Source organism: Harmonia axyridis, chromosome 4, assembly GCF_914767665.1.
Source record: "Harmonia axyridis chromosome 4, icHarAxyr1.1, whole genome shotgun sequence".
In the NCBI taxonomy this organism is placed as follows: Eukaryota; Metazoa; Arthropoda; class Insecta; order Coleoptera; family Coccinellidae; genus Harmonia; species Harmonia axyridis.
Window position 1 is genome coordinate 24341905 of NC_059504.1, and position 24051 is coordinate 24365955.

At 36.1% G+C, this 24051-nt stretch overlaps 1 protein-coding gene across 6 annotated transcripts in view; it reads right to left on the minus strand.

Annotated features, from left to right (window-relative positions):
- The window catches only part of LOC123678795 (growth factor receptor-bound protein 10-like), a 453358-nt gene that overhangs the window by 180109 nt on the left and 249198 nt on the right, over positions 1-24051 (minus strand). For all 6 annotated transcript variants that reach the window (XR_006747290.1, XR_006747292.1, XR_006747291.1 and 3 more), the window contains exon 8: positions 17132-17392. Coding sequence is in view for 3 of the 6 variants with exons in the window: in XM_045616020.1 (XP_045471976.1) it covers positions 17132-17392 (261 nt within the window). In the remaining 3 variants the exon portion in view is untranslated. The remainder of the gene's footprint in view (positions 1-17131; positions 17393-24051) is intronic.

Sequence of the window (24051 nt, forward strand, 5' to 3'; positions counted from 1 at the left end):
TTTTTTTCCCACTTTATTTCAAATAATATCGAAAAATATTACAGGAATTTTTTATTCGACAATAAATTGTTCTCAATTTGACGTAATCAGATTTCGTATCCAACGTTTCGTGCTCTCTGGGCCACCCTCAACCTCATTTTTTTCAATACGGACCTGTATATTTTATGACACTTTTCGAAATAACTTTTAACGCTGAATTCAACGATATATCATACAATGTCATTCAAAGTTGATTTTCAGGTGATTTTGACCCTAGGCCTCACATTACGGTACAGGAGGAGAAATGAAGAAATTCCAACGAATGTGAAGTTCTGATGGAGCCGCTATAGGAGAAGATCATGGATGGCCTTTAGAAATGATGGACCATGGGGGAATTGTGAATATTGTAAAAGACTGAACACCAGGAACACGCCGATCGTTTGGGAAACAACGAAACGATGGAGATACTCGTGGAAATCGATCTCACTAATGATATTGAAAAAAACGAGCCTCAGCCTCAGACTCAAAATATAAAGAAAAAGAAATAAAATATTCTGGGGATCAATTCGAAGCATTAAATTTGAAATTTTAGGCAACAAATAGCTTACGCACATACACATCCGGGAAAATTGATTGACAATCATTCATCTGGAAGCTCAACTTAACTCCCTGTTACGATCTAGACGAACAATGGATCCATAAAATTTTTATAATCACTGATTTTCTTCAGAACCACGGTCTTTCCATCAAACAGCGATGCAATTTGATGTCTTGAATCCAGCCTTGTATCCCGACGCCAAAATGGAAATGAGTTTATCAGAAAGAATCAACTCGCCTCATCGAAAATCCACCAACCCTTCAGGAGAACACCAGAAATCTCTGGAAGGGAAGTGTCCTTTATCTCATCCGAGAGAAATTCACTTACTTTCAGAGGACCGGGAGACGCAGAAATATACCGCTATAAAAATTCAGCTCACGCGCGTCTTGGAAAACGTCCACCCTTTGAATTCGTGCGATATTTAGTTAAACGGAGATTCGATCGAGTACAGTTAATTTATTCGAGATGATAAACTCGAGTTATTCATAAGCGCTCTTAACGGAAAATCATTGTTGAGTTTATAAAAACATTTTCATTGAATTGTTTGAGATTTTCTTCAACATAATGAACTGAGGTGGTTTGATAATGTCCAAAATCGAAGAAGAGTAGGCACCAGACGTCGAAGAGGAACAAATGAAGTTCAAGATCGACGTCTAAGACTTATGGCCATTCAAGACCGATTTACGACAACTCGATCTTTGGCTGATGAGTGGTTAGGAGAACAAGGCCATCCTGTAACTGTTCGAGCGGTTTACCGCCGAATGAGGTCTTTTGGACTGCAGCATTATCGACCCCATCTTGTGTTGCCTCTGTCGGTTCAGCATCGCCAGCAACGATTACAGTGGTGCAGAGAACGACAACATTGGAATGTGGAATGGCATCAGGTCATCTTTTCTGATGAATCTCGATCCTCCTTGGGTGCACATGATGGCCGAAACAGGGTTAGACGACGTCGGGGAGAAAAACGTGAACCTCAGTTTGATGTTGAGCGTCATGTACACCGGACAATAGGAGTTATGGTTTAGGTTGCTATTGCATATGCAAGTAGGCCACCTTTAGTATTTATTCGAGGTAACATGAAAGCGCTGTGTTACCTTCAAGGAATAGTGGAGCCATATGTTCTCCCTTACCTTAACTAGCTCGAGAATCCAATATTTAGAAAATAATGACCGACCTCATATTGCCAGAGTTAGTTTGAACATTTTCGAAGCGACACCCATGTGAATCTTTTGGCATGGCCGCCCAGATCCCCTGATCTTTCACCCATAGAGCATGTTTGGGACATCATGGGTAGAAGGCTTGGAAATTTACTCCAGCCCCCACGGACTTTGGCGACTCTGAGATATGAAGTACAGGTAGCTTGGGGTAGTATCCTTCAAGAAGAAATAGACCATCAATGCCGAGACGTGTTGGGTAGATTATAGATATTCGCGGTGGACAAACACATTATTAACAAATTCATCAAAAAAATCATTAAAAAAATTGTGAACCCTTTTTTCTCCTAATTTCAATCATATACTTCTTGCTATACTATACGCATATATGTTTTACCGAAAAATTTGAAATTTAAACAACTCCTTCTGGGTGTTGCAGTTTCTTTGTCAGTTAGTATATGAACAGAGCAACAAGACTTCTTGAGTTCTTCAATATTGAAAAAAATTCAGAAGTCTTTTTTATATAACATCAATATTTCTGTTTTTTATATTTAATTACAGCTCAATTGATTTATTTTCCTTCTCGAAATCACAGGTGATCGATTCAAAGTTAATTGATAAGACTAGCAATGGATCACAGTGAAAATAATCGAATTAATAATGAAAACCCTGTGATGTACACACGATGCTTCATGAATAACTGTAGATGCTTTCAGTGTAAATGGATGACACTTAGTATATTCTGAGCCAGTGTTGAAAATTCTCCGAAGTCTGTTCGTTTATGAGACACATGGTGTTGTATAAATTTTATCAGGCCTGCCGAGAGGGGGAGGAAAAGGTGGTAATTTTCCTTCGGTCCATAATTTTCAGAATCCTGTAATATAGAAGTATAAAATACAAAAAATTCAACTTCGAATATCCATTTTACGTGGGAGCCTTAAGCCTTAACATTAAATATTCCTTGGGTTATAAGATGTGTTCACTGACAGTGCAGACTCTGAGAACGGAAAGCAATAATAATGATAACACTACGAAATTTTTCATATTTCTCGATACTTTGGAAATAAGAATCTGAAATTTAATACTTTCAATAAAATACAGGCCTGCTTGTCCATAAAGCACGTCTGAAAAATGTTTCAAATTTTGTTTCAATCTTTGGAAAATTATTTAGCTTTGTTCGAAAATCGTAAAAATGAAACGATTGCTCTCTCAGAAATTGAAATGTCAGTTTCTTAATATAACACCATATTACAGTTTCACTCAATCCATTCGGTTTTTTTATGCAGAGTGGTCCTAGTTTCAATGGGAATGTAAGTATTCAAAGTGAAAATACAAGTAATACATTTTCAAAAGATCATAGTCATATTGATATCAGACCATGCTATGCTACGAATAAGGCACTTCCCAAAGGAATGGAAAAAAGCCAACGAGGTTTCAATCCACAAAGCCGGCAAAGACGCTAAAATCCTTGGGAACTACCGCCCCCCGATTCTCTCGTGCATAGGGAAGATAACGGGAGCGGTCATTCTGAAAAGATAACGAAAGAAAAGAAGCTCATACTGTTGGAACAGTAAGCCAACACTTTACTGTGCAATAAGTGTCTGAGTAGTGATACAAATCACGGATGGATTTAACCGCAAATAAGTCGCAGAGGCTATATTTTTGGACGTGGTCAAAGCGTTCTATAAAGTATGGCACAAAAGACTGCTATACAAACAAACAGAAGGTGAAGGTGCTGGCGTTGATAAAAATCCTTGGCCATTTTGGCTAAGTTTGGAAAGATATTTCTGAAACTACCAAAATCTACCAATAGATTTCATAGAAATGTGAGAAAACTACTAATAAAGTCACCCTGGCGAATGCTTCAGTCTCTAGGCGCTCGAGGAATCCCCTCATTCAGTCTAAGCTCGCAGGATATTGCTGAAATATATGCCGTGAGACGCTTGCATATCAAGCTCAAGTAATATCAAGTAGCTTGATATCAAGTCAAGCAATAAATATCTGAAATCAAGTCGAGCTCAAGTATGAAATTTTTCACGAGCTTGATTTTCAAGTCAAGTAGTTGGTTGAATGTCCAGCTTGATAGATCCCTAATACCAATCAGTCATTAGAATCTGACTCTCCCTAGCAATTAACAATTCTAAAAAGGAAATCTTATAATCAACTTTCATTTCCATTGTGAATTACCAATTTTTATTATAAGAATTAAAAAAATTCAAAATGTTTTATCTGTTTTTTCTTTGGAATAAACAGGATAGTATCATCGACATACACCTCCATAAGTGGTATATCAAAATCAACATTACTACTGTACAAACTGAAACAGGTCAATCCTCACTAAGGAAACAAAACTAGGACTAACGGGAGCCCCTATGGGAGTATCATACGCCAACAATCGAAATAACAAGTTCTCCTGGGACATTGGTAAAAAAAGACACCACGTCTAACGAAACTAACCTAAAACCATCAGCTACACAAACCGACTTCAGAATCTCAACTAACTGTAAAGAAGGATGAATAAGGCTGTGAAGCAGCATGCATACTTAACGAGACAAGTTGATAACAAGCCCCTATTTATTCCTCGAATCAATTGAGTGTATCTGCAGCATCAACTCTATAATGGTCCCAAATTATACAACCTTTTGCCTTCTGATCTATTTTATCGAAACGATTCATAGGGATAAACTGAGGACATTCGTTGAGTTCAATTCGGATAAATTTTTCCTAATCGGACGATTCAGCTTGTGTTCTTTTTCTTCATATCCTTTTGTGGGGATTTTCAATCAGGCAAAATTGGGGTGGAATGAGGGGTATGAATGAATATTCATGTATTTTTACATGGGAATAATTTCATATTTTATATTCGCATATTTCATATTTGATATTTGCATGAGCTTGCAGCATACAAACTTGCTTAGGCTGCGTGTTGTGCATTTTATTCTGTTATTTTTTATAATACGCGTAACGTTTGAAAATATTGAATGAATTGAAATGAATACTCATAGGGTTGAATAATTAATGATATTTGTGTATCGGTTTCATTTCCTTTATTTTTCTTTCGCTGTGGTCTACTAGTTATTTACAATTCAAGGACGCTCAACCCACACAATGCACACGGATAAAATATCCTTCTACGAAGCAAAGTTTACCTGTTTCTGATTTTACATGAAACTGAGATATTAAGGGTGGTACTTTCTCAAGTTGATACACCACACTGAATATGGACGCCGAACCCAAGCCAAATATAATATGGAATATTCATAGTTCTGATGGTGTGGAAAGGACATATCTAATGTTTTTGAGAATATTTCCCTCCTGTCAAAAATTCTATGTATATGGAGAACAATTATCGAAAATTACAGCGATAATTGCATTGTAGGAAGCGAAACTGCACTGCGATAATTGTTCTGTTCATAGATGCATAGTTTCTATGCATCTTACATAGTTCGAATCTATGGCAATTCCATTCTACATCAGTTTGACAAGTGATGTAATAGTTTATTCGGGAAATATTCCCCCGAATTACACTCGTGCATCAAAATGACCGGATAATTTCGCATTCCAGCGTGTTTCCTTTGAAAAACTTTGAAAAAAAAGAGCCCTCCACCTTCGGTGTCGGGCTCTTTCTCCAAAAATGAAAATGAACTCATGCAGTTTTTATGACAACACGCTGTCATGCAAAATTATCGGTAATTTTGATGCACTTGTGCAATTACTTACGATAACAAGTATGATCAGGTTGAAATTCTGCATGTATATATCAAATAATTATGTCTGAAGAATATTGAAAGAACATGAGGACAATACTGATGTGAAGTTACAAAGCTTTGCGCGGTTTGAAGACCACATAAATATCTCTATACGGGTAGATGTTATCCTACGAACCAAAGTTTACCCCTTTCTGGTTTTGCATGAGAGCCAAGATATCAAGGGTGGCGCCTTTTCTAATCGAAACACTGAATATCCAAGCAGAATTTAAATCCAATAGAATCTGTTATTATGGAAATGCAGAGTATTTCTTTTCCATTATTCTTCTTCAATTTTCTTCAGTTCTGATGTTGTGGAAAAGACATACCTAATGTTTTTGGGATAACAAGTATGATCAGGTTGAAATGCATGTATACATAAAAAGCCGTCTCAAGAGGGATATAATTAACATATAAATGAACATGTCTCTTCACATTAGTGCTCTTTTTCAATATTCAACGGAGATTTGAATACTATGTAACATTCAAATGATACCAACCCTATATTGAGAGACCATTTATAGGAGTATCACAACTAAGCAATCACGTATTCAATAATCATCATTTGATTCAATTAGATTAATTACACTGATCAAGAGTCCTTTGTATAATAGTTGGGAGTGGGTTTTCTCAAGTACATACAAAGAGAGAATCTGACAATTAATGCACGTGTGAAACTGTATAATTGAACTGTTATGTAACATAAATAGTTCCACATTTGGTCGACCTTGGATTCGCCTGAAGCGTTGGTCCGATTATGACAATATTCGATCAGATTCTTAATTCCGTTAATGACAGGGAATACTCCAATGTATAAAGTGCCTAAGCCTGAGATTAATATAAAAATTTCTTTTCTGGGTGTAACAGAAGATTATTTATTGAGTGGAATTCAAGTAAAAATACTCAGTGAGATTGTTATCTCTTTTGTCGATAATTACTGTCGAAAATTAACTTTGAATGAAGATGCACCCTCTGTAAAAATCATCAGAAGTCCTTTGGCAATCCTTTGAGCATTCGAGAGGCCAAAGATGTATCCATATCCCGAGCTGAAGGTATGAACATAGAAGGGCGCATAATTATTTTGAGCTTTTGTTTGCACAAAACATGACTGATTGCAGATAAATAAAAGATTGGTGGGGGAAAAAGTAGGAAACCGTGAGAAGAATAAAATGTCAGAAAAAATAATTAGAAAAACATCACAAAAGTCATCAGGAAAAACATACCCAAGAAGTTGATGACAAACAACCTTGTTGAATAAAACGTGTAAAACGACGTTTGGTAAGTTCTTCCTCTGAAGAAAATGGTGCGATGGAAAAAGATTCCATAGACGACGAAACTTTTGACGAAAATGAATGCTTAGGTTGCTTAGAATGCTACGAAAATACCAAAACTACAGTGGAATGGATTACGTACGTGGTGTGACGCAGGTGGCTTTATGACACATGCAAATTCTTTAAAAACTACAGTACACCATTTGGGAATAAAACAATTGCCGAAAAGTAAGCATATTATGTTGAGCCCCTTGAGCAATCTCTCCCAAACCCAATGCGTCGTCCCACCCATGGGACGCGGGAGAGATTGCTAAAATCAGAATTTTGTATTTTATTTTATTTTTGAAAAATGTCTGAGTTTTTTTTCATGTTGATGTTATAATATAAAAGATTAAGAACCAAAGAATTATTTATGATTTTAGGACCACGATCAGTTCAAAACAGTAGATTTCCGGCGAATTCCACAAAAGGTGCATCATCTCTCCCTGTTTTTTTATAGTAAGAACTTGTTCTTCACCATCTAGATACTGTTAGCACTTTTAAACATTATCTAAATTTCTTGGATTTTTCTGAATGAAGGTTTAAGATGGTTTAGTCACATTGATTCGGTCTGCGGTAGATTGAAAAGTTCATTTTTCGCTATAAGTAGAGTAAGACACTTGTTTCCTATGCCATCGTTGAACAATATTTATTACAGCTTAGTAGCCATTTATCTCACAACATTCTACTTTGGGGAAATTATTCAGAAGTTTGTAGGGTCTTTATTATTCAAAAGCGGATTTTGTGCATAATATAAGGTATTACACCAAGATCGTATGTATGCAAGTTTCTTCAAAAAATAGTTTTTCCACGCTATCTTGTATTTTTATTCTTAAAACCTTATATATCAAGAAAAAAGAAAATAGCATCACAAAATTATCTAGCTTTCATAATTACCATACAAGAAGTGGGGGAGTGCTGTTTACACCAAAACACAAAACAAAATTTGAAATGTCGCCCACATAGCAAGGCATAAAATTGTTCAACAATTTTCCTTCCAATATTACGTCTCTAAATCATAAAGAATGCAAGGCGAGTGTGAAAGCTTTATTGTTAAAAATTTCTATTGTACTGTTGTTGAATTTTCAAACGATGCATTCGAATTATTTGTGTTAACTTCTTTTCGTTTTTTTTTTTGACTTGTCTCACACATAATTTTATGTCTCATGAGATCAATAAATGATTATTATCATTATTATCAATAAATTACGGAGTCTCACAGACTCCGTGTCACCAATTAAGTCACTTGTATGAGTGTCACCAGTAGAAAGTTAATATTGGTACCTACTTGAGTCAAACATTCCTAGAATAAATACAAAATAACATATGACGATGATGACTTGCTTTTGGAGCTGGGAGAGACAAGAAAAAATCATCATGCTGAAAGAATCAGATGACCAAAGGTTCCGACACTGTTATTTTTTAGCACTTTTTATATCGCCTTCAAGTTTCCTTAGCGAATAACATCCTGAAATGATATCATCATTTATTTATGTGCACAATTTTCTAACGGCATATCCCAAGATAGAGTTTAAATGGCGGCTTCGGGTAACTCAGAAGCACCAACCGACAAGAATTTAATCTGGTGCTACCTGATGAGGCTTAGCGTTTAATCAACCATGTATCCAAGTTAGCCACAAAGTCTACGCCGTGCTGCCTTCGCCGCAAGTTTTTTACGTCGGTGAAAATAATATATGGATTCTACTCTTGAATCGGCCAGTGTTGTTCGTGGAAGGCGTCCATAAATCAATCACCCCGAGACTAGAGGCTGTCTTATCATTCTCCACGGCTTATTTTAATTTTTATCCATAGCCAACGCTTTGGAAACGAAACTCGGGCTGAATATGCTATTGAAGTGTGAAAAAGAATAGGGAACTAGAATATAACTAGTAGGCTGATCTCATTTCATTATAACAACTGAATAGTTTTGATTAACTTTGATTTATTTACAATTATGTTTTATCTGGCTTATCATTTTGAGAATCTTCTCACATACTCATTAAAATATAGATAGGTGTACAGTGCATCCCATTTTGGGTGAGACTGCCAGGTTTCTCGCTTGCTATTTAAGAAAGAGCCTTGCGGTTTTCACGTTCCTGTCCTACTTTTTCGTGAAACTCAAGTTGGTCTAATCAGATTTTGCATAACTGTTTCCGTTCAAGAGATACAGGGTGATTTTGGAAATTGATAGCCAGGTGGCTTTATGACACATGCAAATTCTTTAAAAACTACAGTACACCATTTGGGAATAAAACAATTGCCGAAAAGTAAGCATATTATGTTGAGCCCCTTGAGCAATCTCTCCCAAACCCAATGCGTCGTCCCACCCATGGGACGCGGGAGAGATTGCTAAAATCAGAATTTTGTATTTTATTTTATTTTTGAAAAATGTCTGAGTTTTTTTTCATGTTGATGTTATAATATAAAAGATTAAGAACCAAAGAATTATTTATGATTTTAGGACCACGATCAGTTCAAAACAGTAGATTTCCGGCGAATTCCACAAAAGGTGCATCATCTCTCCCTGTTTTTTTATAGTAAGAACTTGTTCTTCACCATCTAGATACTGTTAGCACTTTTAAACATTATCTAAATTTCTTGGATTTTTCTGAATGAAGGTTTAAGATGGTTTAGTCACATTGATTCGGTCTGCGGTAGATTGAAAAGTTCATTTTTCGCTATAAGTAGAGTAAGACACTTGTTTCCTATGCCATCGTTGAACAATATTTATTACAGCTTAGTAGCCATTTATCTCACAACATTCTACTTTGGGGAAATTATTCAGAAGTTTGTAGGGTCTTTATTATTCAAAAGCGGATTTTGTGCATAATATAAGGTATTACACCAAGATCGTATGTATGCAAGTTTCTTCAAAAAATAGTTTTTCCACGCTATCTTGTATTTTTATTCTTAAAACCTTATATATCAAGAAAAAAGAAAATAGCATCACAAAATTATCTAGCTTTCATAATTACCATACAAGAAGTGGGGGAGTGCTGTTTACACCAAAACACAAAACAAAATTTGAAATGTCGCCCACATAGCAAGGCATAAAATTGTTCAACAATTTTCCTTCCAATATTACGTCTCTAAATCATAAAGAATGCAAGGCGAGTGTGAAAGCTTTATTGTTAAAAATTTCTATTGTACTGTTGTTGAATTTTCAAACGATGCATTCGAATTATTTGTGTTAACTTCTTTTCGTTTTTTTTTTTGACTTGTCTCACACATAATTTTATGTCTCATGAGATCAATAAATGATTATTATCATTATTATCAATAAATTACGGAGTCTCACAGACTCCGTGTCACCAATTAAGTCACTTGTATGAGTGTCACCAGTAGAAAGTTAATATTGGTACCTACTTGAGTCAAACATTCCTAGAATAAATACAAAATAACATATGACGATGATGACTTGCTTTTGGAGCTGGGAGAGACAAGAAAAAATCATCATGCTGAAAGAATCAGATGACCAAAGGTTCCGACACTGTTATTTTTTAGCACTTTTTATATCGCCTTCAAGTTTCCTTAGCGAATAACATCCTGAAATGATATCATCATTTATTTATGTGCACAATTTTCTAACGGCATATCCCAAGATAGAGTTTAAATGGCGGCTTCGGGTAACTCAGAAGCACCAACCGACAAGAATTTAATCTGGTGCTACCTGATGAGGCTTAGCGTTTAATCAACCATGTATCCAAGTTAGCCACAAAGTCTACGCCGTGCTGCCTTCGCCGCAAGTTTTTTACGTCGGTGAAAATAATATATGGATTCTACTCTTGAATCGGCCAGTGTTGTTCGTGGAAGGCGTCCATAAATCAATCACCCCGAGACTAGAGGCTGTCTTATCATTCTCCACGGCTTATTTTAATTTTTATCCATAGCCAACGCTTTGGAAACGAAACTCGGGCTGAATATGCTATTGAAGTGTGAAAAAGAATAGGGAACTAGAATATAACTAGTAGGCTGATCTCATTTCATTATAACAACTGAATAGTTTTGATTAACTTTGATTTATTTACAATTATGTTTTATCTGGCTTATCATTTTGAGAATCTTCTCACATACTCATTAAAATATAGATAGGTGTACAGTGCATCCCATTTTGGGTGAGACTGCCAGGTTTCTCGCTTGCTATTTAAGAAAGAGCCTTGCGGTTTTCACGTTCCTGTCCTACTTTTTCGTGAAACTCAAGTTGGTCTAATCAGATTTTGCATAACTGTTTCCGTTCAAGAGATACAGGGTGATTTTGGAAATTGATACTTTTCGGACCCCTCCTTTATCTCCGAAGTTATTAGAAATAATGCTGAGGTAAAAACTACGTCTGAATCATAATTCTGCGTAGAATCCAGTGGCGTACTCAAATTTTCTTTTCGGGGTATGGTTTTGAAGATTCAACACAAACCTATATTTTTTTTAATGAAACACCCTATATATCATTACTTCGTTGAATTCGTTATTTTTTTCCCTTCAAAATGATGTATAAAACTATATAGGTAGAATGGTCAGAAATGTTAAAAAAACACTAAAACATCAAATAATGATGATTTTTTCTTAATGAGCAATGGATTTTCCATATCAAAAAAAGGATTAATTGGATAATTTTCATTTGTGATTTTTATTTATAGTAGAGTAAGCAAACAAATATAATACACTCATCACTAATATGAAAAACAAAACGTAGGTACCTACCTTATAGCAACAAATGAATAATACAAAAATTCATAAACAGTGCATAATATCTTACAGATTAAACTGTTCGAATTGAGGTCCATTTGCCCTAATACATATAATATACTACAGTAAAAGACATAACAGTCTCGAAGAACTTCGTGCATCAACAGAGGCAGTTTTCCAGGATTTACAAAACCGCCCTTTCATAATATTAAATGCACCCAGGCGTATTGAAGAGTTTTGTCAATTATGAATTAGAGAAAAATAGACAGTAATTTGAACAGTTTAAGCTGTAAGATATCATGCAATGTTTATGAATTTTTGTATTATTTATTTGTTGCTATTAGGTGGGTACCTACGTTTTGTTTTTCATTTTAGTGATGAGTGTATTATCTTTGTTTGCTTACTCTACTATTTATAAAAATCACAAATTAAAATTATCCAATTAAACCTTTTTTTCATATGGGAAATCCATTGCTAATTAACAAAAAATCATCATTATTTGATGTTTTAGTGTTTTTTTAACATTTCTGACCATTCTACCTATATAGTTTCATACATCATTTTGAAGGGAAAAAAATAACGAATTCAACGAAGTAATGATATATGGGGTGTTCCATTGAAAAAAATATAGGTTTGTGTTGAATCTTCAAAACCATACCCCGAAAAAAAAATTTGAGTACGCCACCGGATTCTACGCAGAATTCTGATTCAGACGTAGTTTTTACCTCAGCATTATTTCTAATAACTTCGGAGATAGAGGGGGGATCCGAAAAGTATCAATTTCCAAAATCGCCCTGTATCTCTTGAACGGAAACAGTTATGCAAAATCTGATTAGACCAACTTGAGTTTCACGAAAAAGTAGGACAGGAACGTGAAAACCGCAAGGCTCTATCTTAAATAACAAACGAGAAACCTGGCAGTCTCAACCAAAATGGAATGCACTGTACACAAACGCAAAAATGACCGATATGCATTTTGATTTCAAACCTTTTGGCGGTAATTCTTTAAAAGTGTCCAAAATATATGGAGGAATATTCCCTTAACGTGTGGCTACAAATCACACTCTACTTGTATTTACACGAATTCACCCAGAAAGTGGAAGATTCATTCAAAATACATAATTAAAATATTGTCGGAGAGCCACCTGACATCAGTACTAGGAAAATTGATCAGCACTTACAAATTCACCAAATGACGGTGTTTGCGATCTTGAAGGAACAACTGTTATATCCATATCTCATTCAATGTGATTTTCCAAATCTTCCCCAATTCTCCACTTGGATGTTGGGATTGCTTGGAAAATATCCTCACTATTTGAAAAACGTCCTATTCACAGACAAAGCAAATTTTTCAACCAACTATTTTTTAAAAAAACCTCATAAGAACCTAAGAAAACCTTTACGCTCTGACTGTAGCTCATCACCAAGAATAATATTCTCTGAATTGGATATGTTGGGGATCAGTTAATTGGTCCAAAATTCCTACAACCTAGATTGAATGGAAATACATAGGCTCAATTTCTATTAGGTGAATTAGGGGTACAACTTTGCTTCCGCCGTTTTGAAATAAATGGCTGTAGCGGTGAGTGGTAGTCGAAATAAATTGATCGTAGATGTCATACAATAAGCTTAGGTATTTGTAAACATAACGCCATCGACATATTAGTTGATTTGTGTCTGCATCATAAAGTTATTCTCGATTAAACATGTCAGCTTAGGAGTCGAATTCTCGTCATTTACGGGAGGTTTCAATTTTCTGCTTCAATATGCCCGATCGAATACTCTCAAATACCTACGGTGAGGCCGCTCTTAGTGAAATAACGTGCCAAGAGTGGTTTCAACGTTTCAAGAAAGGTGATTTTGCGTCGAAGACCAGTATGGCGGTGGGAGAGAGAAGGTTTTTGATCAAGACTCGTGTCAAACGCAACAAGAATTGATAAGATCATTGGGAGTAACGCAGTGAGCCATTTCAAAACGCCTGAAAGTGATGGGTATAATTCAGAAACAAGAAAACTGGGAGCTGTACGAGTTGGACCAGGGAGAATTTGAAAGACGTTTGTTTGCTTGTGAATAGCTGCTTGCAAGGAAAATACGGAAGGGATTTCTGCATCGCATTGTGACTTGAAACGAAAATGGGTTCACCCCAAGTGCACAAATCATGGGATATCCCGGCCATGCTTCCACGTCGACGGCCAAACCAAATATTCACGGTTCCAAAGTCATGTTCGGTATTTAGTGGGACCAGCTCGGCGTAGTGTATAATGAGTGAAACAATTCCAGGCGATCGTTATCGACCGCAATTAATTCATTCGATTCGAACCTTGAAAGACAAACGTCCGTAATCCAACGAGAGACATGATAAAGTTATTTTACAGCATGACAATACTCGACCTCATGTTGCGAAAGTGGTGAAGGCGTACTTGGAAACGTTAAAATGAGTCCCTCCCCACCCGCCGTATTCTCCAGACGTTGCTCCCTCCGACTATCACTTGTTTAGATCAATGGCACCCGGCCTGGTTGACTAGCGGTCTTATGAAGAAGTAAAAAATGAAGTTTTTTCAACGCGGTCTCCTTACGTTGCCCGTAAAATGGGAAAAAGTAGTGGCTAGCGATGGATAATACTTTGAATCGTAAATGTTCAACCAGTTTATTACAACAAAGCCTCGAATTCCGGAAAAAAACGGCGGAAGCAAAGCTGTACGCCTATGTCGAAGTAGATCTTGTACTTCTTCAAAATACTGCTTTGCGTGTTCGAAGGACAACGTTGTATATGCAAGATGGGGCCCACGCACATATACCCTAATCCGAGCCCAAATAGATGGATAGATATGGAACACTCAAGAACAATGGAAACTATTCATTATCTATTATTTTTTATAAAAAATATTTTTGGAAGTTTTTACAGATTCACCCTGACAAGAAAATTGATTTCAAATAAAATTACAATAACATTTCCTAATCATTTTCAATAATTTCTGTCGTAAATAAGGAAATGTTTTTCCAGAAAAGTTGTGATTTCGAACTTCTGATAATTTTCAATAATTGCTGCCGTGAAAAGAGAAATATTTCTCCTCAAAAGTTGTGATTTTAGACCAAGACTACTTCTTGTCTCAAGAGACGACATATTTTTATGTTGGCATTCAGTAAGAAGTTTCATTTAAGTTTAGTCCCACAATGCCCTAGCAACCACGTGAGGCAAATTGTTGGAACATCCCCACTCTCTGTTCTCCTTAGCTTCCCTCGAAAAAGACACTTGATAAATTTTCATTGGCACACGAATCGCTTATTGACACGTGCAGAGGAGAACGTCTGCATCGTATCGACCCAGTCGTTTTACCAGATCAACTTCGACAAAGCACAGAAACAAGCAGATCCACCAAAATGTTTTCTTCAAAAAGGTAGGGATAACGATGAAATAGCATATAAACTTATTCAACTATGATACAGAGATCGTTTAGAGGTTGCAGCCTGGCAACGTGTCGAGCACTATATTGCAACTATGTGCCTCCTCTGATGGAATATGCTAGGCCGGTGTGCAGCTCTGACTCAGGTGCGATCAACTTCTCTTCGAATCTTTACAGCGTTGGGACACAAGGATTCCCTTTGGGAGGACCTGACTGTTTGAGATTTTTTAATCTGCAAACCTTTGAGGGTTTGTGGTGATCTTATTGTAACATATCGGCCATATCTCGCATGGGTTCTTTGGTGTGAATCTGGATCACCTCTACTTGAGAAGCAGCACCCAACTACGCGGATATGCCTTCAAGCTGGCAAAGGAAAATTCCAGGACCACACAGCGTCAAACTTTTTTTCCTAACAGAGTTTTCGGTGTATAGAATGGGTTGCCAAATAGTGTTGTTGGTGCAAGTTTGGTGAATCCTTTCAAGAACCGACTAGATCAGCTTATTCGAGTGCAGAATCGTCTAACTCAATTCGGATTTATTTATTTTGTAAGATTGACTTCACTTAGTTTTAGTGACTTTGAGGTTGTACAGGGTGGGCAAATAACCGAGGTAAGCGGCTATATCTCAGGATCCACTCATCGTTGAGACTTGCGGTAAAAAATTTTACCACTAAAGTGATAAAGAGAACACACTGGAAATTGATTTGAAGTTCATACCTCTACCGCTAGGGGGCGTAATAGCTACCGTCGAGTAGAAAAATGAATTTTACTCGAAAATGTTTCATATGAAGTTGAAGAAAAAATTTCATCACTGTAATCCTTGAAAAATTCTCTATCTTTTTGAATTGTCACTTTCGATTTTACGACATCAAATAAGGGTAGGTGAAAGGGAGAAATCTGACTGGTTGAAATGCCTGTAACTTCAGTTTGGCTCAACATTTTTGAGTAAATTAGATCTCATCTGAAAGATAATATCTTGTTGATTGAGGACAAAATATAGTCATGATAAATTTGTTTCTGCTGCTTTCGGTAGGGGTCGCTAAGTCAGAAGTTCATTGTTTAGTTCATTTTACTCCGAAATTTCAAATGTAATGATAGAATTTTCTTAACAGAAACAGAAATTCCATCAAATTTGCATGAAAAAACCTCAAGGTCGCAAAGCGATAATTTCAGGCGTTCTGAAGTTATGGCCGAAAGAAGATATTCTTCAACTGATGCACTGATAAAAACCAAATTGTGTCTTCAAGTTCTAAGAGAAACAGAAATGCCATCAAATTTGTATGAAAAAATCAATAGGTCGCAAAGCGTTAGCTCCAGGCGTTCTGGAGTTATGGCCAAAAGAAGACACAATTTAGTTTTTCAGTGCATCAGTTGAAGAATATCTTTTGTCGTCCATAACTCCAGAACGCCTGGAGCTAACGCTTTGCGACCTTTTGGTTTTTTCATACAAATTTGATGGGATTTCTGATTCTCTTAGAACTTAAAGACACAATTTGGTTTTTCGCAGTGTATCAGTTGAAGAATATCTTCTTTCGGCCATAACTTCAGAACGCCTGAAATTATCTTTTTGCGACCTTCAGGTTTTTTCATGCAAATTTGATGGAATTTCTGTTTCTGTTAAAAAAATTCTATCATTACATCTGAAATTTCGGAGTAAAATGAACAAAACAATAAACTTCTGACTTAGCACGCCCTACCGAAAGCAGCAAAAACAAATTTATCATGACTATATTTTGTCCTCAATCAACAAGATATTATCTTCCAGATGAGATCTAATTTACTCAAAAATGTTGAGCCAATCTGAAGTTACAGGCGTTTCAACCAGTCAGATTTCTCCCTTTCACCTACCCTTATTTGATGTCGTAAAATGGAAAGTGACAATTCAAAAAGATAGAGAATTTTCCAAGGATTAGTGATGATATTTTTTCTTCAACTTCATATGAAACATTTTCGAGTAAAATTCATTTTTCTACTCGACGGTAGCTATTACGCCCCCTAGTGGTAGAGGTATGAACTGCAAAACCATTTCCAGTGTGTTTTCTTGTACACTTTAGTAGTAATAATTTTTACCGCTAGTCTCTACGATGAGTGGATCCTTAGATATAGCCGCTTACTTCGCTTATTTGCCCACCCTGTACAAGTATCTCTAGTATTATAGTAGTTGATGAATTCCATTTTATTTTGGTAATTTTGAGTTTATGGGTGGAAACCAGTACTCTGTTCTTTTTTAAATAATAATAATAATAATAACAACTTACCTTAGCCAGCCTCATGAGTGCTATCCAAGTCGTCGCAAAATTTGATGATAAACTGGTAAAACGGATTACCGACTTTGGGAGCACCGGTACGTTCACCACGGGTTCCGCGTCTTGGCTAGTTCGTGGTGCTGGTGTAGCAGTGGGTCTTAGCAAAAACGCGTTTGTTTCATAAGCGGAACCACCCTCTCTCGTTACGCGATACACTTGGAGTTCGGTAGCTTCGCCGACTAGAACCAACCCCCTGATATCTTGTATATCAACCTGAAACAGAAAGACATACTATGTGAGTGCCATGATAGTCGCAGATTCTGATGCTGAAAACATCACAGGTGGGAAATCAACTGAGATATTGGCTCCAGCTAATTACACTGAGAAGTATGGAAAAAGGGATTGTTTTCTGAATGAATTTTTTAAGGATTTTTCCAATGGTGTTTTCGAAGCTTTCTATATTTTATGTATTGAACTGCTTTTCAACTTTTTGGCTCATGGAATTATTCTAATTTCTATTTCGTTGCACAATGTAATTACAAGTAAACTAATGAATCTCTACAAAACCAACAATATTCAAGCTACACTGCTCAACAATTGATAGGGATCACTTACTTGTTCTAAATTTATTTCTGAAATATTCGCTCCAAGATTATAAATTTAGTCAGATATCAGAGTATTTTCAGTTGATTATATGGTTCACTTGAGAAAAGAATGAAAAAATGGAAAGTTGGAGAGAAAAAAGACTTTATTAGGAACACTCAAAATTCTGTGTTTGAATAACATAAAAATTTTATGATGAAACCAAAAGAAGGCTGAAGTTTCGGTTAAGCTAGTACCTAGTTGGTCCCCCACGAGCTCGTCTCAAGCATTCTACCCTACGAGGCATACTTTCGATCAAACGATTTATAAAATTTTGGGGCAAATTCGTCCAAATATCCCGTAGAGCGTTAGTAAGCTCCTCCAGGTTATTGATCGGTTGTTCTAAGGTTGACAATTGTCTAGACATCTCAGACCAGACATGTTCGATGCAATTCATGTCTGGAGAGCGAGCTGGCCAGTCCATCCTATCAATAGCATGAGTTTCTAGCGCTTCATTAACCAGACGACTACGGTGTGGACGGGCATTATCGTCAATTAAAATGAAATTCTCGCCCACGGCAGACGCAAACGGAACAATTATGGGTTCAATAATCATATCGTGATATCTCTGGCTGGTCATGGTGGTGTTCTGCACAACAACCAACTCTGTGCGTTGGTTCAAAAAAATGCCTCCCCATACACATATAGAACCTCCGCCAAAAGCTGTTGTGGGTACCATAAACTGTTCTGCATACCTTCGACCTCTTTCCCTCCAAGCAAGAATACGTCCATCGGAGTTGACCAAACGAAATCTAGACTCATCCGTAAATAAACATCGGCTCCAATCTTCAAGTGTCCAATTGCGGTGCTCCTCAGCCCATTGCCGTCGATGAACCCGGTGTTCCCTATTCAAACGGGGATGTTGTACCCTCCTACGTGCTCTCAAACCACGAACATGTAGTCGTCGTCTTACAGTATGGTTCGAAATTAGAACTCCTGTTGCAACTCTCAGTGATCTATTGAGCCGCGACGGCGGGTAAGTGGGATTACTCCTAGCATTCAGGATCAAAAGACGATCTTGGGCAGCTGTTGTACTGCGCTGCCGACCTCCCCCATGAACATAAGCTACTGAGTCGTTTTGGATGAACCTATTCCAAGCCCGACTCACGACACTTTGCGAAACATTCAACCGCCGGGACACTTCTCGCTGGGACAAACCTTCCTGTATCCACCGTATGATTTGGTCCAGTTGCACAGGAGCCAAACGTCTTTTCAGCATGACTGATAAGCTGATATTGTTCTCATTTCTTCAATTATTGTCACCTTATGTGTTTGAACGAGAGAAAAAAACAAATACCACATTGCTTTTCACTCCACCTGTAACAGCCTAAAGATAATAATCGATTTTGTGAACAAGAGCCGATGAAGTGAGGAAGACTTTGATATAATTAACTCTTTACTTTTTACTTTTACTTTTTCCTTAGAGAACATATAATGTACAGATATTCACGAGATAACTTGAAAAAAATACAAATGAAGAGAAGTTCATAAGTGATCCCAAGCAATTGTTGATCAGTGTATATTACAGAGTTCAGACTTTTTCTACTCCCCCTTCAAAAAATAACAAAATTTGTACAACTCGTCATCTATGTAATGGTCTAGTTGAACACTGAGCATCCTAAAACTGTGGGATTCACTACACCGAAAACAGAGAGCACAATCAACAACCAATACGTTAGTATCTCTAAAGTAAATCGCACGGCAAAAACCAATGAGACAATCCTTATTCAGTAGTTGCCACGGAAACGAATAACAGGACTCGTAGCCGAAAACTTTTTTACGTTTCGTAATTGTGTCGCGATTTGCCATCAGGTTTTGGATTTGTCTAAGTTTTCATGGAAATGAATGCTGTCGTAGAAAAAGTCACCGCGATGGCCTATTAGACGTTTATGGAAAACTAATCATAATTTTGAGCTGAATATTTCCATATTGGGGTTTGAGACCATGATCTTTCTCCCTAAAATATTTTCAGATCTCTACAACTTCCGGTTATACCAGAAACAGACTACTACTGCCTTATTTTAAATGGCACACCCAGTATATTATTGTATAGATTGTTAGATAGCTTTTTCGACGACATATTTCGCAAAATGCCATTCCTAATAAAAACTCAACGGATCATGAGTTAATGGGATTCTTATGGCAAAAATGGTGGCGATGAGGACTAAAATTTTTTTTAATTTTTTGGCATTTTTCGGAAATTTTTTTTTTTCGATTCTGCAAATACGTAGTACTATAAGATTGTTTGCGATTTGGACCAAAAATGTACAGGGTGTTCATCAGAAGATCATGAACTTGGACAACTCAAATTCATCAAAGCTCGAGATTGTAAATTAGAAACTATATTTTTTTAAATTGATTCCTCGCATATCTCTTGGTTAATCATACTTTCAATATTGATAAAAAAAAATAAATAAAAACACTTGACTATACGTATAGTCAAGTGTTTTTCCACTTGACTATACGTATAGTCAAGTGTTTTTATTTATTTTTTTTACCTATATTTTTTATATAAAAATAATGGGGTACTCAAACAAATACCTAAAATGAATACTTTAAGAGTTATCGAGAAAGAACCTTAAATGAGGAAAAACAGCAATTCCTCACTGTGTGAAGTAGTTTTTGACTTCTGGAAAACAAAGAAGAAACTAAAATTCGATTTATTCATAACTAAATTTGACATTTCAAAAATTGTAATGAATTACTCGTAATTGAAAATTGTATTGGTTTATAAATTTTTCAACAATTCCAACGAAAAACCAATTATAATTCATGAAATGTAAAATTTGCAGAATCGAAAAAAAAATTTTAAAAAAAGCTTTTTCTGCCGAAAAATCAAAAAAAAATTTCAGTCCTCATCGCCACCATTGTTGAGTTTTAACCCATTTGGCATATTGCCAATGATGCTAATGATGCCGTAATATACTGGGTGTGCCATTTGAAATAAGGAAGTAGTAGTCTGTTTCCGGTATAACCGGAAGTTGTTGAGATCTGAAAATATTCCAGGAAGAAAGATCATTGTCTGAAACCCCAATATGCAAATTTTCAGCTCTAAATTATGATTAGTTTTCCATAAACGTCTAATAGGCTATCGGGTAAATCACCCTGTATACAGTTATGTGGTCTCCAATAAGTTCATGATTGAACGAGAACTCAAAAGCTGTTTACGCCTATAGTCAGTGCTTCACTTAATTTTTTATATGAAGTATTTTTTTGTGATCTGAAAATAATTGTATCCATAGAAGAGCTTTATCAAAGTTTTCAGAAGTCCTCATAATCTGTACATGAAAGATAAAACTCCGACCTTGTATTCGGTAATTCACCAATCGTTGAAAAGTAATGGAAATTCTCCCTTCTTCACGTCTTCTTCAGTCTTGGCGTTCAAGTTTATCTAACACGTTGCCTCAACACGTGCAAGTATAATAATCAATTATTTCCTCCAACCATTTTAATAATACCGACATTTTTTCACCGTTGTTTCTGTAATTATACGCGGTAAACTAATGAATAAATTGCGTCGTTTTTAAAAGTTCGATCTACTTCTACGACATTTGATATAAAAGAAGGTTCATCCAATCAATACCAAGTAGGTTTATATCTACCTACTATTCATTAGGACCATTATTTTTTCTTGGGGGGGGGTAATCGAAAAAAATTTTTTGACGACAACGTGTACTTTTATTTGTAACGTAAGAACACGAAGTTTGAACCATTACTCGAAATATTTTTTTTATTATCTACCAATTTTACGCCATTGAAAGATATCAGCTATAGCGGCTACGAGTACATAAAAAACGTATTGAGATAGACGAAAAACACAAGAGACAAGCAGAGAATATGTACGGAAACCTCCTAAAAAACGAAGAATTATATTCAATCCAGAGTTTGTTTGAGAAATATCTAAAACTGAGAATGAAATGAAGTGCTTTCGACCGTAGCAGACTCTGATCATCTCATGAATGATTCAATTCAAAATGAAGACATCTTTATATTTCACACACGAGGAAGCCGTTTTTTTTTGAGTCTCGGCAAAATTTTTAAAGCGAGAAGGAATTTTTAATTGAGTTGTTTCTTAACACAAACCATAAACCAGACAACTGATTAATTCATTCCGTTATGGAAGGATAATTAATTGCGATACCGAACTGACATAAATGGAAATTCACGTTTCTGGGAAACAATATTTCATAAATCATTGAGTATGTGAATTAATCACCGAAATTTAAATATGTTCAGGAGGCCGAAATAATACCAAACAAATGCTCTTTGCCATTATTACTAGCAAAAACGATTCGATGTATGTAAAGTTCATAACAATGGATAGGAGGTAATACTTAATAGGAATACATTGATTTTATTGACCCACTTGTATTTCTCATTACGTAATTATTGGAAAAATATCTAAAAACTTATCAATTAATTTTTCGTTAGTAACATGAATGACGTATATTGGAAGATTGAAAAGGCAACGCTTCCGGGGCACTACCTGAACCATCAATATTCAAGAAGAGATATTCAAGACAATTTCTGAAGTACTTCATTTCAAGGTTCTCGAAAGCATTTTTTCACTATCGTATGGGTATGAAAATAGTAATTTACGTAACAAGTCGGGAAAATAGGGTTTTTTTGGACGAATAGACAAAATTGGAAATCTGTAAGTCCAAAAAACCATTTTCGGGCGTGTTGCATACAATATTTTTTCGTCAACCGTGTAGAATAACACTATCGCTGCTGCTTTCCATATTTTATTGCGATTGCGATCAAAAAACAAGCAAATTTTTGACAACTAATTCCATATGAACTGTCAGCCGTTATCTTGGTTGCTATGGTAATGATCAACTGCATTTATTAAAAATATACCTACCAAAATTTTCATATTCACAGTGACACGAACGACGTGATTCTTTTCCGGCCTTGTCCGGGAAGTACGTACTTTCCGGACTAGGCCGGGAAATTCTACTTTCTCAGAGAAAAAGCGTCCAGGAAGTGAGCACTTCCCGGACAGTTGCCGAAAATAGTAATTTACGTAACAAGTCCGGAAAATAGGGTTTTTTTGGACGAATAGACGAAATTCCAGGACGAGCGTAAGCGAGTCCTGGGAGTCTGTGAGTCCAAAAAAACCATTTTCGGGCGTGTTGCGTACAATATTTTTTCGGCAACCATGTAAAATAACACTATCGCTGCTGCTTTCCATATTTTATTGCGATTGCCATCAAAAAACATGCAAATTTTTGACAACTAATTTCATATGAACTGTCAGCCGTTATCTCGGTTGCTATGGATTCTATGATTCTTTTCCGGCCTAGTCCGGGAAGTACGTACTTTCCGGACTAGGCCGGGAAATGCTACTTTCTCAGAGAAAAAGCGTCCGGGAAGTGAGCACTTCCCGGACGGTTGCCAAAAAAAGTAATTTTGACTTGTCGTATATCAATGAAATAAAGTTTTCCTGTAATAATATTTATAAAACAAATCTTTGTTTCCAGGGGAAGTGCTTAAAAGTAGATGTCGCGCATAAATTATACAGTGCGCCTCAAAATTATGGAACAAATTAATTTTCCCAGAAGAAAAATATTTGGCAAACAATGAAACAGTTCAATTTTTTTTTCACCTCTAACAAATTTGTATGCATTTTTGAAGGATTTTTGTTGCACCTTGTGCCATCCCCATCTATCCTATAAATTTTTTGAATAGGGAAAGTGAGTCATGTGGTACTTTTTTTGGCAAGTTCTTTGTATCTTTTTTACAGGCATGCAGAAATTCTCAAGAAAAAAATTTGAGGAATATTAGTTAGTTCAAAGAGGTTTTCAGTATGTGAACTTTGTCATGACTCATTTACTTTGAGACGATGGTACCTGATGAAATTTGCCACCGAATGAAAGTCGACCATTACAGTTTTATTATGCACAAGTTTCAACCCCTTTCAACCCCTTACGTAAAAAATTAGAATGTTTGAAACACTACGCTTCAGTTATGATCTTAAGTAGGTATGTTTTTAGTAAGTTTCTACTGAAGTGGAAACTTCGATACAATGTTTCTATTCAAAGAAAAATTTCTGACAAAGCAGTGACAAATTTCATCAGGTACCATCGTCTCAAAGTAAATGAGCCATGACAGAGTGCACATATACTGAAAACCTCTTTGACTAATTTTTCAAAAAAAAAAAAAATTTGTCTTGAGAATTTCTGCAAGCCTGTAAAAAAGATAGAAAGACCTTGCTAAAAAAGTACCACATGACCACTTTCCCTATTCAAAAAATTTAGAGGGTTGATAGGGATGGCACAGGGTGCATC